This window comes from Rana temporaria, chromosome 13 (assembly GCF_905171775.1).
Source record: "Rana temporaria chromosome 13, aRanTem1.1, whole genome shotgun sequence".
NCBI lineage: Eukaryota > Metazoa > Chordata > Amphibia > Anura > Ranidae > Rana > Rana temporaria.
Genome location: NC_053501.1, coordinates 68,171,428 through 68,185,944, shown reverse-complemented (window position 1 = coordinate 68,185,944; position 14,517 = coordinate 68,171,428). Strand labels below are relative to the sequence as shown.

The following is a 14,517-nucleotide window of genomic DNA, read 5'->3' as shown; positions in this document are numbered from 1 at the left end:
TTAGCTTTGTTGCCCATCTTTGTACTCGCTCCATTTCCAGTACATCCTTCCTGAGGACTGGTGCCCAGACCAGAGTCTTGTAGAGCGCAAGAATTATTTTTATCTCTGGAGTTAATCACTTTTTTAATGCATGCCAATATTCTGTTTGCTTTGTTAGCAGCAGCTTGGCATTGCATGCAAATGCATTATTTCTACATTGAATCTCATTTGCCATGTAGTTGTCCACCCCATTAATTTGTTCAGATCTTTTTGCAAGGTTTCCACATCCTCCAAGTTATTGCCCTGCTTACCTTAGTATCGTCTGCAAATGCAGAGATTGCACGGTTTACCCCTTCCTCCAGGTCGTTTATGAACAAATTAAATAGAATTGGTCCCAGCACAGAACCCCGAGGGACCCCACTATCAACCCCTGACCATTCTGAGTACTCCCCATTAATCACCACCCTCTGGCTACAAGGGCGAGTTCAGTTTTCAATCCACGTACTTACCCTATGGTCCATGCCAACGGACCTTAGTTTGTACAGTAAACATTTATGGGTAACTGTGTCAAATGCTTTTGAAAAATCCAGATACACCACGTCTACGGGCCTTCCTCTAGATGGCAACTCGCCTCCTCCCATAGAAGGTTAATAGATTGGTTTGGCAAGAACGAACTTTGTGAATCAATGCTGATAATGATACCGTTGGCATTACTAAAATCTTGTATATAGTTACTTATCATCCCCTCCAGGAGCTTACATACTATTGATGTTAGGCTAACTGGTCTGTAATTCCCAGGGATGTATTTTTGGCCTTTTTTAAATATTGGTGCTACTTTGGCTTTGGCTTCCAATCAGCTGGTACCATTCCAGTCAGTAGACTGTCAGTAAAAAATTAGGTACAACGGTCTGGCAATTACTTGCCTGACTTCCCCAAGTACCAGCCATCTGGTCCCGGTGATTTATTAATGTTAAGTTTCCCAAGTCCAATTTAAATTCTGTCCTCTGTTAACCATGGAGGTGCTGCGAAGTGTCATGAGGATAGACACTGCAGTGTTGGTTACTGAAGCCCCCTGATTCCCTTGTGAAGACTGAGGAGAAGAATAAATTCAATACCTTTGCCATCTCCCCATCCTTTGTAACCAGATGTCCTTCGTCATTCTTTATGGGGCCAATATGGTCTGTCCTCCCCTCCTCCCCCCCCCCCTTTTTTTTTTTTTTTTTTAAGCCTCGTACACACGATCGGATATCTGATGGAATGTAATCCGATGGATTTTTTCGTTGGACATCTGATGAAGCTGACTTTCATCAGTCTTGCCTACACACCATCAGTCAAAAATCTGATCGTGTCCAAACGCGGTGACATACAACACTACGACGAGCCGAAAAAAATGAAGTTCAATGCTTTCAAGTATGCGTCGACTTTATTCTAAGCATGCGTGGATTTTTGACCAATGGAGTTCCATACAGACGATCAGATTTTTCTTCTTTTTTTTTTTTTTTTACAGATGGAAGTCAAACCAATGGGGCCCACACACGATCGGTTTGTCTGATGAAAACAGTCCATCGGTCTGTTTTCATCGGACAAACTGATCGTGTGTACGCAGCTTTACTGTTTATATCAAGAATTTCTTGGGATTTTTTTTTTTTGCTCTCCCCTGATGTCTTTCATGTTCTATCTTAGCTGCCCTTATTGCACCCTTACATTTCTTCTTTATAAAGTCTGAATGCTGATGATGATCCCTCAACCTTGTATTGTTTGATGCATTTTTACATTGGAGTTAAAGGGGTTGTAAAGGTTAGTTTTTTTTTTTTTCTAAATAGGTTCCTTTAAGCTAGTGCATTGTTGGTTCACTTACCTTTTCCTTCGATTTCCCTTCTAAATGTATTGTTTTCTTTGTCTGAATTTCTCACTTCCTAGAATAAAGGGGGGAGGAATCTGCTTAACAGTAACGACTGAATGGGATCCGTCCACTCTATGGATCCCCATCCTGCCATCCTGCCATCTGTTAAAGTTGGGCAGCTAAGAAAATGCATTCTAATATTTGGCACAGCCAGTCCCCCCCCCCCCCCATATCTTTTGGAAGTTGTAATGTAGAAAGCTTGCTTCTGGGGTTCAGACATTTCCAAAATATACGTAACAAAGAATTACATTTTTTAAACCATTTAAGAGGTATCCACTTTGGCAAGTTCAGCAAAATATAAAGTAACTGAGGGGTCCAAAACATTTTTATTAAATTTGCCCACCCCAAAAATGATAACGGTAATTTAGTCCACACCTTCATCTTAAATTTATTTAGTAAGGGTTTCAGATTATAGTTTAAATATTCCTCTATTTTTAGAGAAACCTGAATACCAAGGCATTTGCAGATTCCAGAAATTGGGGACAATGTCCTTCTGTACACTTTATAAAGAAAAACAATATCAAATTTTGTTTCATTGGTGTCTTACTCCTGAAACATTGCATGCTTTCAATCGAATATTACCCTCTGTTTGGAGGTGCAATGAATCCACAGGGACATTATATCCCATTTATTGGTAATATCCCAAAATGCGCCCTTTTTACAAAATGACTGGATTCCTCTTGGAATCTTTTTGGCTCTTCAATTCCTTCAGATCCCGTTTTATTTTTTATTGGGACTCTCCTTACCAAATTTTCCTAAACCAGCTGTCAAATTGATCATGTTTTAACAGCTGCCAGATATCTGATAGCATTGAAATAGAAGCAACAAGTACCACCTTACAGAATCAATCTTTAAAACCATATTCATTAGATTTACAATATGAAATACCTGATATTCTGTATTCCTAATAACATTTCTAGGTTTAATGAGACTGGTACACATATTTAAGTAATATGTGTACCAGGTATTATTGAAATATCTCCAGGCGTACAGAAGTTATGTGGGAACATACATTTCCCATTGATTTGCATGGGACTTTAAACAAAAACCCCGACCCTCACAAATGGGGGTAGTTAAGGGATAAATTAACTATCCTATAGTTTAAGTGGACATATAAGTAACATGTGACCAAGTGTTATCGAAATATGTACAGCCGTTTGGAAGTTATGAAGTAACATGTATTTCCCATAGAGTTGAATGGGACTTTAAAGAAAAACCCCGACCATGGCAAATGGGGGTGGGTAAGGGTTAAACCACCTATCCTATGTTTGTTGCTGACATATAAGTAACATGTGTGCCAAGTTTCATGTTAATATCTTTAGCCGTTTGGACGTGATGCTGGAACATACATACACACGTTGAGTTTTATATATATAGATTTCTACGATGACAGTCCATGCCTTGATATATTTATTTTTTACATCTTCTCTTGGTGCTAGGATTTATAAGGATGGTGATATGTGGTTGGTATATCTTCATTATGTTCAACCTCTTTGCTGGAATCACATTGGTCTTTTTTTTTCTTGGATCATGTATTGTTATTGTGCGTGTAACACTCAACTCAATTTTTTTGGATGCCTAGTTTTGCCATACTCTGCATTGCTTCTCTTTTTTTTTCTGTTTTAAATTTTTTTTTTAGTTTGTTATTGTTCACCTTTTTTCTTCTCTGGACAAGTTTTATTTATTTTTTATTTTCAGCTGCCCCAAACATTCATCAGAGAAAATGACTTTACTCCAGTCCTCAGCAGTCCAATCTCTGTACCTTTTGCAGAATATCAGTCTGTTGCTGATGATGATCCTGGAGAAAAGTGGCTTCTTTGCTACCCTTCTTGATACCAGTCCATCCTCCCAAAAGTCTTCGCCTCGCTGTGCGTGCAGATGTACTCGCACCTGCCTGCTTTCATTCCTGAGCAAGCTCTGCACTGGTGGTGCCCCGATCCTGCAGCTGAATCAAATGTAGGAGACAGTCCTGGCACTTGCTGGACTTTCTTGGGCACTCTGAAGCCTTCACAAATACAGTGGAAAGATTTTTTATGGGATTAATCATAAAAGGCAGCAGACTTTTGTCAAAATGTATTATTTGTGTCAGTCTTAAAACTTTTGGCCATGGCTGTATACCTAGTTTAAGCCTCTTTAATGTAGCGGTACAGCCCGTTCATGACTATAACTACTGTGCAGGCAGTGCCAGAGAAGATTTTGGGACCCAGGTTATAAACACTACAATAGTCTGTGTCAGGGAGAGATATTAAACATCTGGGATTAAGGAAGATGGGGTAGGTGGTGTATGTTTGGAAGCATTTAAATGTAACCGTTTTTTTTTATACAGAAATTAATTTGCATTTCACATTTGCAGGTACAAGAGGAGAGAATTTCCCATCAACAGGTGAAGTGTGTAATCACAGAGGAGAAGATATGTAGTGTATGTAAGAAAAAAATTGGAAACAGGTATGTAGTGACCCCATTCCAATGAGAGAAATATTTTTTATGCATGTTCATTTAATCTGCAAGTCTGTTCAGGATTTCAAGAATATGAACAATACCGGACTCAATGAGCCACCTACCTTCTTAGTTCAGTATCTTGGCTGAGAGGATGGATTGCACTCTCTACTAGGGCAGCGTTTGCAAAATAGTTTTGTAGCAATCCAAGCTACTGTAATTCCACCCATGAAATTCCCTGTATTTAAGTAGATGTAAACCTCATCACTAAAACGCGAAGCCAGGTAGTACATACAGGGCCGGCGCTAGCGCAAGGCAACATGGGCACTTGCCTTACGGCGCCAGCGCCGGCCCTGGGGGGCGCCAAAAAAAGCTCCCTGCTCGGAAGAAATTAAAACAGACTCCTACCGTGCAGCCGCCTCAAGCACTATAGCCCCGGCGGCACGGCACTTCACTTGGGCTCCGTTCTGTTTTTTTTTCCGCCTGGTGGTCTGTCTCCCGGCCTGCTGTAAACACAGCATCACGTCCCATACGGACAATCACCACAGAGGCACAGCGCCTCCCACTCCGCCGCCCGCCAATCGCGCACAAACGAGCCTAGGAAAAAAAACTTTCCCTGCCCACCCGGCGGGGAAACTTTTTTTTTTTTCTAGGCTCGTTTGTGTGCGATTGGCAGGCGGTGGAGTGGGAGGCGCTGTGCCTCTGTGGTGATTGGCCGTATGGGACGTGATGCTGTGTTTACAGCACGGCGGCAACGAATTTGGTTTCTACACCTCAAGCATCCAGCAGCGCGGCAAGCAGGGGAGAGAGACAGCGAGCAGTGCTGAGTAGAGAGCTCTCAGCTGCTGAAGCTAACGTAAGTAAACCAGTAGGTGATTGCCCTCTGTTCAGCGCTGCTCACTGTCTCTCCATCTACATTAATGTAGGAAGGGACAGAGCTGGGGGTGTAAATCTTAAGGGGTCTAGGGGTTCTGTGTAATGCAAAAGGGGTCCAGAGGTGCGGTGCTGTATAATGCAAAAGGGGTCCCGAGGTGCGGTGTAATGCAAAAGGGGTCCCGAGGTGCGGTGTAATGCAAAAGGGGTCCCGAGGTGCGGTGTAATGCAAAAGGGGTCCCGAGGTGTGGTGTAATGCAAAAGGGGTCCAGAGGTGCGGTGCTGTGTAATGCAAAAGGGGTCCAGAGGTGCTGTGTAATGCAAAAGGGGTCCAGAGGTGCTGTGCTGTGTAATGTAAAAGGGGTCCTGTGTAATGTAAAAGGGGTCCAGAGGGGTGCGGTGCTGTGTAATGTAAAATGAGGTTTCTGTGGAGGACAAGACAGAGGAGACTTGCAATTAGGGGAACCCCAAAGCCAGGCAGCGCAGCAGCACACTGGGGCGTTGCGCCGTCGGCAGTAAAGCGCCGTTTTTTTAGCGGCACTTTACTGACGTTTTTGCGGTGCTGTGCATGCGTGCTGGCGGGGGGGGGGGGGGGGGGGCGCTGGAAAATGCACCTTCGCCTGAGTTGGCAAAAATCCTTGCACCGGCCCTGAATACATACACAAATCCGGTAAAGTCATACCTCCCCTAATCACTGGAAGCTATAATATTTCCAGGGACACCCTAGGAGGCTTAGATTCCCATAAAAAGGAAGTAACCAACTAATATATTGAAAGGTTTTCTTTGGAACATACAAAGGGACATTGGCTAAAATATAGAGAAACTTTGGCAAATAAATCATCTTAAACATATTCTCCCCAATAACAGTAAAGGGAGATCCTTCCAATGTTGTGCTTTTCTTTACATGTATTGATAATGGGCCACAAAGTAGTTTACATATATCTTCCGGTAGTTGAATAGTAATTCCCACTAGACCACTAAAGGACCTCCTCCAATGGGCCTCAGAATTGTTTGGCCATCCAGTGGGAACCGTGTCGATTTGTGCCCAGTTTATTCTGAACCCTGAGTAATCACCAAATTCATGAATAAGCGAAAAGGCCATAAGTAAAGAGCCCTGGGAATTTCTCAGATATAATAGCAGATTATGTGCCTATAAGAACACGCATTCCTCCAGCTCTCCTATACGAAGGCCCTGGACTCTGTCATCGTCCTCTTAATTTTGCAGTCAGGGGCTCAATCGCCAATGCAAATAAGAAGGGCGACAGAGGACACCCCTGCCTAGTCCCCCTGTATATAGCAAATGCCTCTGAGATGAGCCAATTAATTCTAATAAGTCCTAGGCTCACAGTATAAACGATTTACGCAGGAAATAAATCGTGGTCCAAAGCCCAATTTAACCAACAATTGGAATAGATATGCCCATTCCACTGGATCAAATATTATTATTATTATTTTTTTTGTGTCTAGTGACATTGTTACCCCACCATCCTCGCTGTCATGGGTGACTTGTAAATTAACCAAATATGAGACTAATGCAAAGAACTGTAAAACTGTTCAAATGTCGATAATTCACTGGGGGGAGAACCTCTGGGGGAATGTAGGATGGAAAAGGACCTGGGGGTCCTAGTAGATGATAGCAGCAGCTTGGCATTGCATGCCATTGCTGAGCCTAACAAAGCAAACAGAATATTGGCATGCATTAAAAAGGGGATTAACTCCAAAGATAAAACGATAATTCTTCCGCTCTACAAGACTCTGGCCCGGCCACACCTAGATTATGCTGTCCAGTTCTGGGCACCAGTCCTCAGAAAGGATGTACTGGAAATGGAGCGAGTAAAAAGAAGGGCAACAAAGCTAATTAAGGGTCTGGAGGATATTCGTTATGAGTAAAGGTTGCGTGCACTGAACTTATTCTCTCTGGAGAAGAGACGCTTGAGAGGGGATATGATTTCAATTTACAAATGCCATACTGTGACCCCACAATTGGGATCAAACTTTTTTGCGGAAATGATTTTAACAAGATACGTGGCCACTCATTAAAATTGGAAGAAAAGAGCTTTAACCTTTAAACTACATAGCATGTTCTTTACGGTAAGTGCGGCAAGGATGTGGAATTTCCTTCCACAGGCGGTGGTCTCAGCAGGGGGCATCGATTTTGGTTTCAAGAAACTATTGGACCCAGTTCACACAGAGGCGACCTGGGATCCGACTTGAAGTTGCCCCAAGTCACGTGGTTGAGAAAATCAATGGAAGTGAATGGAGCCATCTTAATGTACACTACTGAAGTCGCTCCGACTTCAGAAAAGGTTCCTGTACTACTTCAATCTGACTTCTAGGCAACTTGTACCCATTGATTTCAATGAAAGTTGCCTCAGAAGTCTGATCACTGTCTTAAATAAAGCCAATCAGGGCTAGTGCCCCCCCCCCCCTATAGTGCCCTGGAGGGGTTCCTATGTGCCCATTCAATGGCAAAAAGGCGTAAAGTAGATGCTTCCATATTTTCCTTTGAGCCATCCTTCCATAAAATCCTCAGGTTGCTTGCCCTCCACCCTTTCCAGAAAGCCCACCAAATGAATATTATTGCGTCTCTGTCTGTCTTCCATGTCACCCAACTTATCGGTGTGGGCAGCCAGCCACACCACATGGCTGGCTGCCCACACTGATGCACACAGAGACACACCACATCCTTCAGGTCACTGAATCTGTTCTGCTTCAGCAGCCCTTTCTTTCATTGTCTGTCTGCATGTCCTGCTTTATGAAGGACATATCCATCCTGATGCCATCTATGTGCTCAGTGAGGGTAGATTGACAGATGTATAGCTGCCATGATCTGTATAAGTGAAAGCTCCTGTCCCTTATGCTCTTCACTTCTCCCTCCAGCAGTCTATCTAAAGAATGTCCCCTTTATAGAGAACGCTCTCTTAGGCAAAGGGCTTACCCTCAGTAAAACTTCCTTTTCTGCAGCCAAGGATTGTGTCACTGTCTGCGGCTCCTTCTCTTTCGCTCCTCGTGCTTCCCGTCTGCCATCTTGAGAGCCCCAGGAGAACTTTACCCAGCCGTTCTCCCGGGGATTTCCCTGTCGGTGGGCTGATTTTTTTTTTTTTTTTTTTACCATGGCCATGATCGTTCTGGTGAGGGGGCTGCAAAAGTTTTTTTCTTTATGCCCACCTTATCGATCCACTACTACCCAGGATATCATCTCCCAGACCAGAGCTCTCTTTTGCTGCTGCTTGCTCGCTGGAAGCCAGCTCCACCCTCCAGAATAAAGTATTTACTCCATGGTACATTGTTTAAAAGCAAACTAAATGCTGGTTAAAGAGATTCTGTCATCAGTTTAAAAATTGTTGGTAAAAACACAGCAAAATCAAATATTTAAAATGCTTACTTGCAGTTTTTGTTCCTTTCCTTAAACAATATTTTATTGTCTTGCAATGTGCTTCTGAACTTGCTAGGGAATTGACACTCCAAAAAAAAAAAAAAAAAAAAAGTAACATCTCCTCACTCTTTATGCTACTGTCTGCAGTGCATGTACTGCAACAAATGGCTGGTGTGGGTGCTGGTAATAGCTAGTAGCTGCATTGGATAACATTAATAATTCTATATACAGTAGTTTATTCCATATTGATTCTATATCCAGCTTTAAACACTAGAAGAAATGGAACGCTATAGGGCAGTTTGTTTTTACACCCTGTATTCTACAGTACCCTAAATAATGATTTCACCTTGAAAATGTATAATTGTATGTCATGTAGGTAGGTTTTCGATTTCCTAGAAGGCTTTTTCTACGCTTATATAGGTGGCTCAATTTCTTTATTAGCACTGTACACACTACATGCAGCTGACAAGTAGCATAAGTGCTTTCCTGCTGCTAGGTCAGTATATTTCTCTCCAATAAAGGATCCAGAAGCTAACCCTGCAAAGTGATGACATATTTGGCTTCCTATTTCTCATGTATACATTTTAGGGCCTGGTTAGCAGCTGCAGTGTTGCCAACCTACCAGATTAAAATTTGACACAATACTCAATTTACTGGCACAGCCAAGTTTTTACTGACATTTTACAGAATGAGTGCACATTTCAGCTACAAACAAGTACAATATGCAAATGGCAATGTGATTTAAGGTAAAAAAGGACTGATTAAGGACTGATTATTTAGCCCATCAGTTTTTGTCACCTGTAGAGACGTCCCCTTTTATTTCTGTTCCATAACCACCACAGAAAGTAAGGGGAAATCCCTGGTAGCTGCTAGGATCACCAAAATTTATGTCACCAATTCTAAAGACCTTCTGTCTCCATCTTTCCATCCCTTCCTGTCCTTTGTTTCTCCATTATTCCTTCATCTGTTCTACCCAACCATCCCTCACAACCTCTTTACCCTCCATCAGACCACCACAAGGGCTCCTCTGTTCTGGCTGCTCAGCACCTAATGTTTTCAAAGACTGGAAGGCCTGGCGGGATACGTCATGACATCACTCGTCTCATCAGTAGCATGCCGCACAGCCTCTGTCATATCTGCCTCCCCCAGCCCAGGTGGCCCTGCCCACCGGCCGAATACAGGATCGGATCGTCTCATCTCAGGCAGTTCCAAGTGGAACCCCTTGCAGCTATTTTTTTTTTTTTTAAACTGCCACTTTTCTCCTATTATGTGCATTTATGGACAGGGAGAAAAGTGCCTTTTTTTTTTTTTTTTTTTAAGGCTGTCTGTAAAAATACAGATGGTTGGCAACACTGAGCAGCTTTGTAATGCAGGGGTGCCCAACCTTTTGAAGAGTAAGGGCCACTTAAGGAACTTGGTGACCAGTCGCGGGCCACAATGAGCGGAGCAGGCGGATGACAGGTCACGGCTACACTATAGGGCCTCCGATCTGATCCGCCCAGATGGATGAATTCCCTTCCATTTTTTTTTTTAGAGGATCGGATTGGAGGTAGGCGGGCGTAAACGGACAAAAGTCTGTTTACATTTGCCGCTCTGTAGAGGTGAATTGAGGATCCGATTAGGTATGGACGATCGTGTGAAAAGGGCCTAAGACTGCTTTTCACACTGATGTGCTGCGGTTTACCCACACCGTGGGTGCAGCATAGTGCACCTATGTCTATCCTGCGGGTTAGCTGAACTTTGCCATAGACTCCACCTGTGGCAAAAGCCAGGGCTATACAGGAAGCATCGGCTTCCTCTACCACCAGCTTCATTCACACAACATGCTGATGCTGTGGTATGACTGCAAACTGGGCTTGTCAAGCCGCCATTCCAGAGCAGGAGGTCGCCAGGCCACATCAGAGGGCTCCGTGGGCCACATGTGGCCCCCCTGTTGTAATGTGTACTCTTTGAAATTCCACAGAAGAGCAGAAAGTACTGATTTCCATATTATATTAGGTGGATAGGATTAAATGGTGGTTCCACATTAGTACTTGTACCCCTAATAAGATTAAAAAGTGTCAATACTGGGATCACCTGTTTCTTTACAATTACGTGTTGGCAAAATCGAAAATCCATTTTAACTTGAAGCAGCTTAACAAATATACTGAATAAGAATAATATGCGTTTATCATTGTGACAGTTATTCTATATAGGTAATCAGGTCAGCTATCCTCTTTCAGTGATCTACATGAAGTGTGAACATATTCGTCCCTCATTTGTCTTGTTTTCCCTTTATTTACAGTGCTTTTGCTCGCTATCCAAGTGGTACTGTTGTCCACTATTTCTGTGCAAAGGATAACAGCTCTGTTGACACCTGAAGTCTCATGGGAAGAGCAATGCAAACAAAGGCATCAAATGAACTCTGCAAGGGCTGGAGGGACTTTTGTTCCGGAAGATGATCTGTAACCACCAAGTCGCACATGGGAGATGACCTAAACCCACCTGTCACACATGGAAGGTGATCTGCAATCACCAAGTCACACATGGAAGGATTCCCAATGAGTGGTGTTCGGTTGATAAATGTGTCGGCTGTCTAAACGCTAGACTAGACTCTTTGCCTGAACAATTTAACTATACGCCTAATCCTGATATAAACTAAAAATAGCTGTGGTTAGGAGAATCTACAAAGTTACATTTTTACATGGTCTCGGTTGAAGTAAGATGTCCATTTAACTTTTTATATGTTGTACAGGTTTGTTTATGTATGTAAATAGAAGTTTATAAAACGGATCTAATATTGGACAGTATATGGTACTTTGACAATCCATTCGCAGCACTGGCTTGTATAATATGAAACCTACATGGTGTCTACACGAAAGACAAGTCCGGGGTAACAGTAACCACTTTATCAGTGTGACCATAAATACAGCTTTGTGTCCCCATGTCACCTGACTATTAGTCCTTTTTTTTTTTTTTTTTTTTTTATTCAGTGCTGATGAATATCTGTCTGATATAATATCACATTCAGTTCTTTATTAGAAGACTCCAAATGTTTTCTGCTACAGCAAGTGTGTCGGCTGTACTTTTCTCTGGGCCTGGGATTGATCAGCTCAAAAGGGACAGCTGTACAGCCTTATCACTGACTCAGATGCTCTCGGGCCTTCCCTACTTTCCTCTCCCACTGGCAGTGCTGCAGGGAGATCGGTTCTGGGGGGGGGGGGGGGATATTTCAGAATGGAGGGGAGTTGAAAATATGTCATACTTACCAGCCACTTCCTTCTCTAAATGAACACAGTTCATCAGAGGAGGGGGGGGGGGGGGGAGAGGGGGAGAGAGATGGCAATGACAATTAGTAGTAGTGACACATCTAGCAGGCAGGAAGGGGAGGGGGGAGAGAGGAGAGCAGGGCAGCGTATGACGGAGAGATGTACTTTGGCCACGGTGATCAGGGCTGAGTAGCCCTGATTTTCGTGGTCAGAATAGAGAGGGGATACAGGAAGTGGCAGGTTCAGGGTTTTTCTTTTTTTTACAGTTTAGAGGTTTACTCTTTGCTGTGTAATCTGTTTTAAGGGACCAGGATCTGATTTCCCCCCCCCCCCCCCGGAGTTAACAAACAATTTAATCACTTGAAAACCAGGTATTTTCTGTTCACATGTAACCATCAGGATTTTTTGCTAGAAAATTACTTAGAACATATATATATATATATATATATATATATATATATATATATATATAGTTGTTAAAGCTCATCTCCTTGGCCTGCAAGTTGAAAGGGTCGGCTGTGCCAGGAGAATCACGGCACTCTTCACTGGAAGGGTCTGTACCTTGAGAGTCGTAGCAGGCTGAGTGTCTGAAACTATCTGCAAGGCAGCTACATGGGCACCAAAATATTCATATTCATGGCTTAATGACAATTGAGTTTGGCAGAGGCATACTGACTTCTGTTTATTTTTTTAGTCAGAATTGAGGAGTGTGTAGAATTATTCCTCCCCTGTTTTGGCTGGTTAGTTCCCAGCTGTGCTGACATGGAGCCATCTGGAAAATTGAATTCAAATACTTACCGTAATTTTCCTCTCCTGACGAGCTCCATGGCAGCAAGATCCCACCCAGCTTGGTAGGACTAGTTACAGAACGCAGAGCTTATACCCAGCTGTGCTGCCATGGAGCTTGTCAGGAAAAGAACAATACAGTATTTAAATTCTATTTTCCTTTTTGTTATGCAAAAAAACAAAATGCATAACCCTGTTGTCTGTAAAGGATGATGTCATGTCGAATAGATCGATAGCAAAGGGGTCTTGTGGCTGTCCCCATTCAGGAGTTTTCACTTCCTTTCCCAGAGATATAACACAAAGCTGGTGAACATATGCCCACATTGAGAATAAATCAGACATTGATTATGTCACCCTGACAAGTGCTCCCCAATTTTTTGTGCTGGTATGAACTGTAAAATTTGGGATTTTCTTTCTGATTCAATTTGTTTTTGAGCACATTTGATGTAATCTTCCCAACATGGATGTGCAAACCTTGAAAAATAAAAAAGAAGATTCCCACAACCGCTTAACCCCTTCAATACCTGGCTTTTATACCCACCTCAATACCGAGCCTATTCTGGCACTTCTCTCCTACATGTACAAATCATCATTCTTTTGCTAGAAAATTACTCAGAACCCCCAAACATTATATATGATTTTTTAGCAGACACCCTAGGGAATAAAATGACAGTCATTGCAACGTTTTATCTTGCACGGTATTTGCGCAATAATTTTACAAATGCCTTTTTTTTTTTTTTTTATAAAAAACAGTAAAGTTAGCCCAATTTTTTTATAAAATATGAAAGATTATGTTACACCGAGTAAATAGATACCTAACATGTCACGCTTAAAAATTGCGCACACTCATGAAATGGCACCAAACTTCGGTACTTAAAAATCTCCATAGACAACGCTTTGAAAAATGTTTACAGGTTACCAGTTTAGATTTACAGAGGAGGTCTAGTGCTAGAATTATTGCTGGCACTGTAACGCACGCGGCGATACCTCACATATGTGGTTTGAATGGCGTTTACATATGTGGGCGGGACTTGCGTTCGCTTCTGCGCACGAGCTACTGGGGACAGGGGCGTTTTTATTTTATTTTTTATTTTAGTTATTTACACTTTTTTTATCACTTTTAATGTAAACATCCCTTGTAATAGGAAAGGTGTGCGACAGGTCCTCTTTATGGAGAGATGCGGGGTCAATAAGACCCCACATCTCTCCTCCAGGCTGGAAAGCATGAGATCGTGAAAAAAATATCGCGGCTTTGTTTACTTCCGGGTACCCGGGCGTGACGTCATCACATCGCGCCCGGGCCTCAGACGGTCATAGAGTCATCTCTATGCTTCCTAGCCTGCGCTGGACGATTCTTTCTCTGGGCCCCCGATGGCATGGGAGAGCCCAGACAAGCGCCGGGAGGGGGGATGTCCCCTCCCGCCGCCTATAAGAACGATCAATCGGCGAAACTGCCGCTATGATCATTCTTATCGTGCACAGAATCGCCGGCACGAAAGAATATCTGAATAATGCCTCTAGCTGCAGGCATCATTCGGATATCACTGAACAAAGCCCAGGACGTCATATGACGTCCACCCGGGATGGGAGATCCCCTGTGTGGACATTATATGTGCGGTAGTGAAGTGGTTAAGGACCGTCCCATGTAGATATACAGTGGTAGGGCGGCCCTTTAGTGCAAATTTATGTACCTGTATAGTATTGATTGTTCCTGCTCTGGCACCCAAGTCAAGATGTGCCATGCTGATAGCACTCAGTCTTTGGGCATGAGTCTACAATAAAATCTGAAGGTTCTTCAACAAAGTATTTATTTAAAGTGGTTGTAAACCTAGTTACATCACTTCCACCTACAGGTAAGCCTATAACAAGGCTTACCTGTAGGTACTGTAAATATCTCCTAAATCTGCACGGTTTAG

General features: G+C 42.9%; 1 protein-coding gene across 1 annotated transcript in view; it reads left to right on the top strand.

The window, feature by feature from the left end:
- The window catches only part of VPS39 (VPS39 subunit of HOPS complex), a 70,899-nt gene extending 59,410 nt beyond the window's left edge, over window positions 1-11,489 (top strand). Inside the window, exons 24-25 of the mRNA XM_040333162.1 lie at window positions 4,236-4,327; window positions 10,852-11,489. Of these exons, the coding sequence (XP_040189096.1) occupies window positions 4,236-4,327; window positions 10,852-10,927 (168 nt within the window). The 3' untranslated portion in view covers window positions 10,928-11,489. The remainder of the gene's footprint in view (window positions 1-4,235; window positions 4,328-10,851) is intronic.
- The last annotated feature ends 3,028 nt before the right edge of the window (window positions 11,490-14,517 follow it).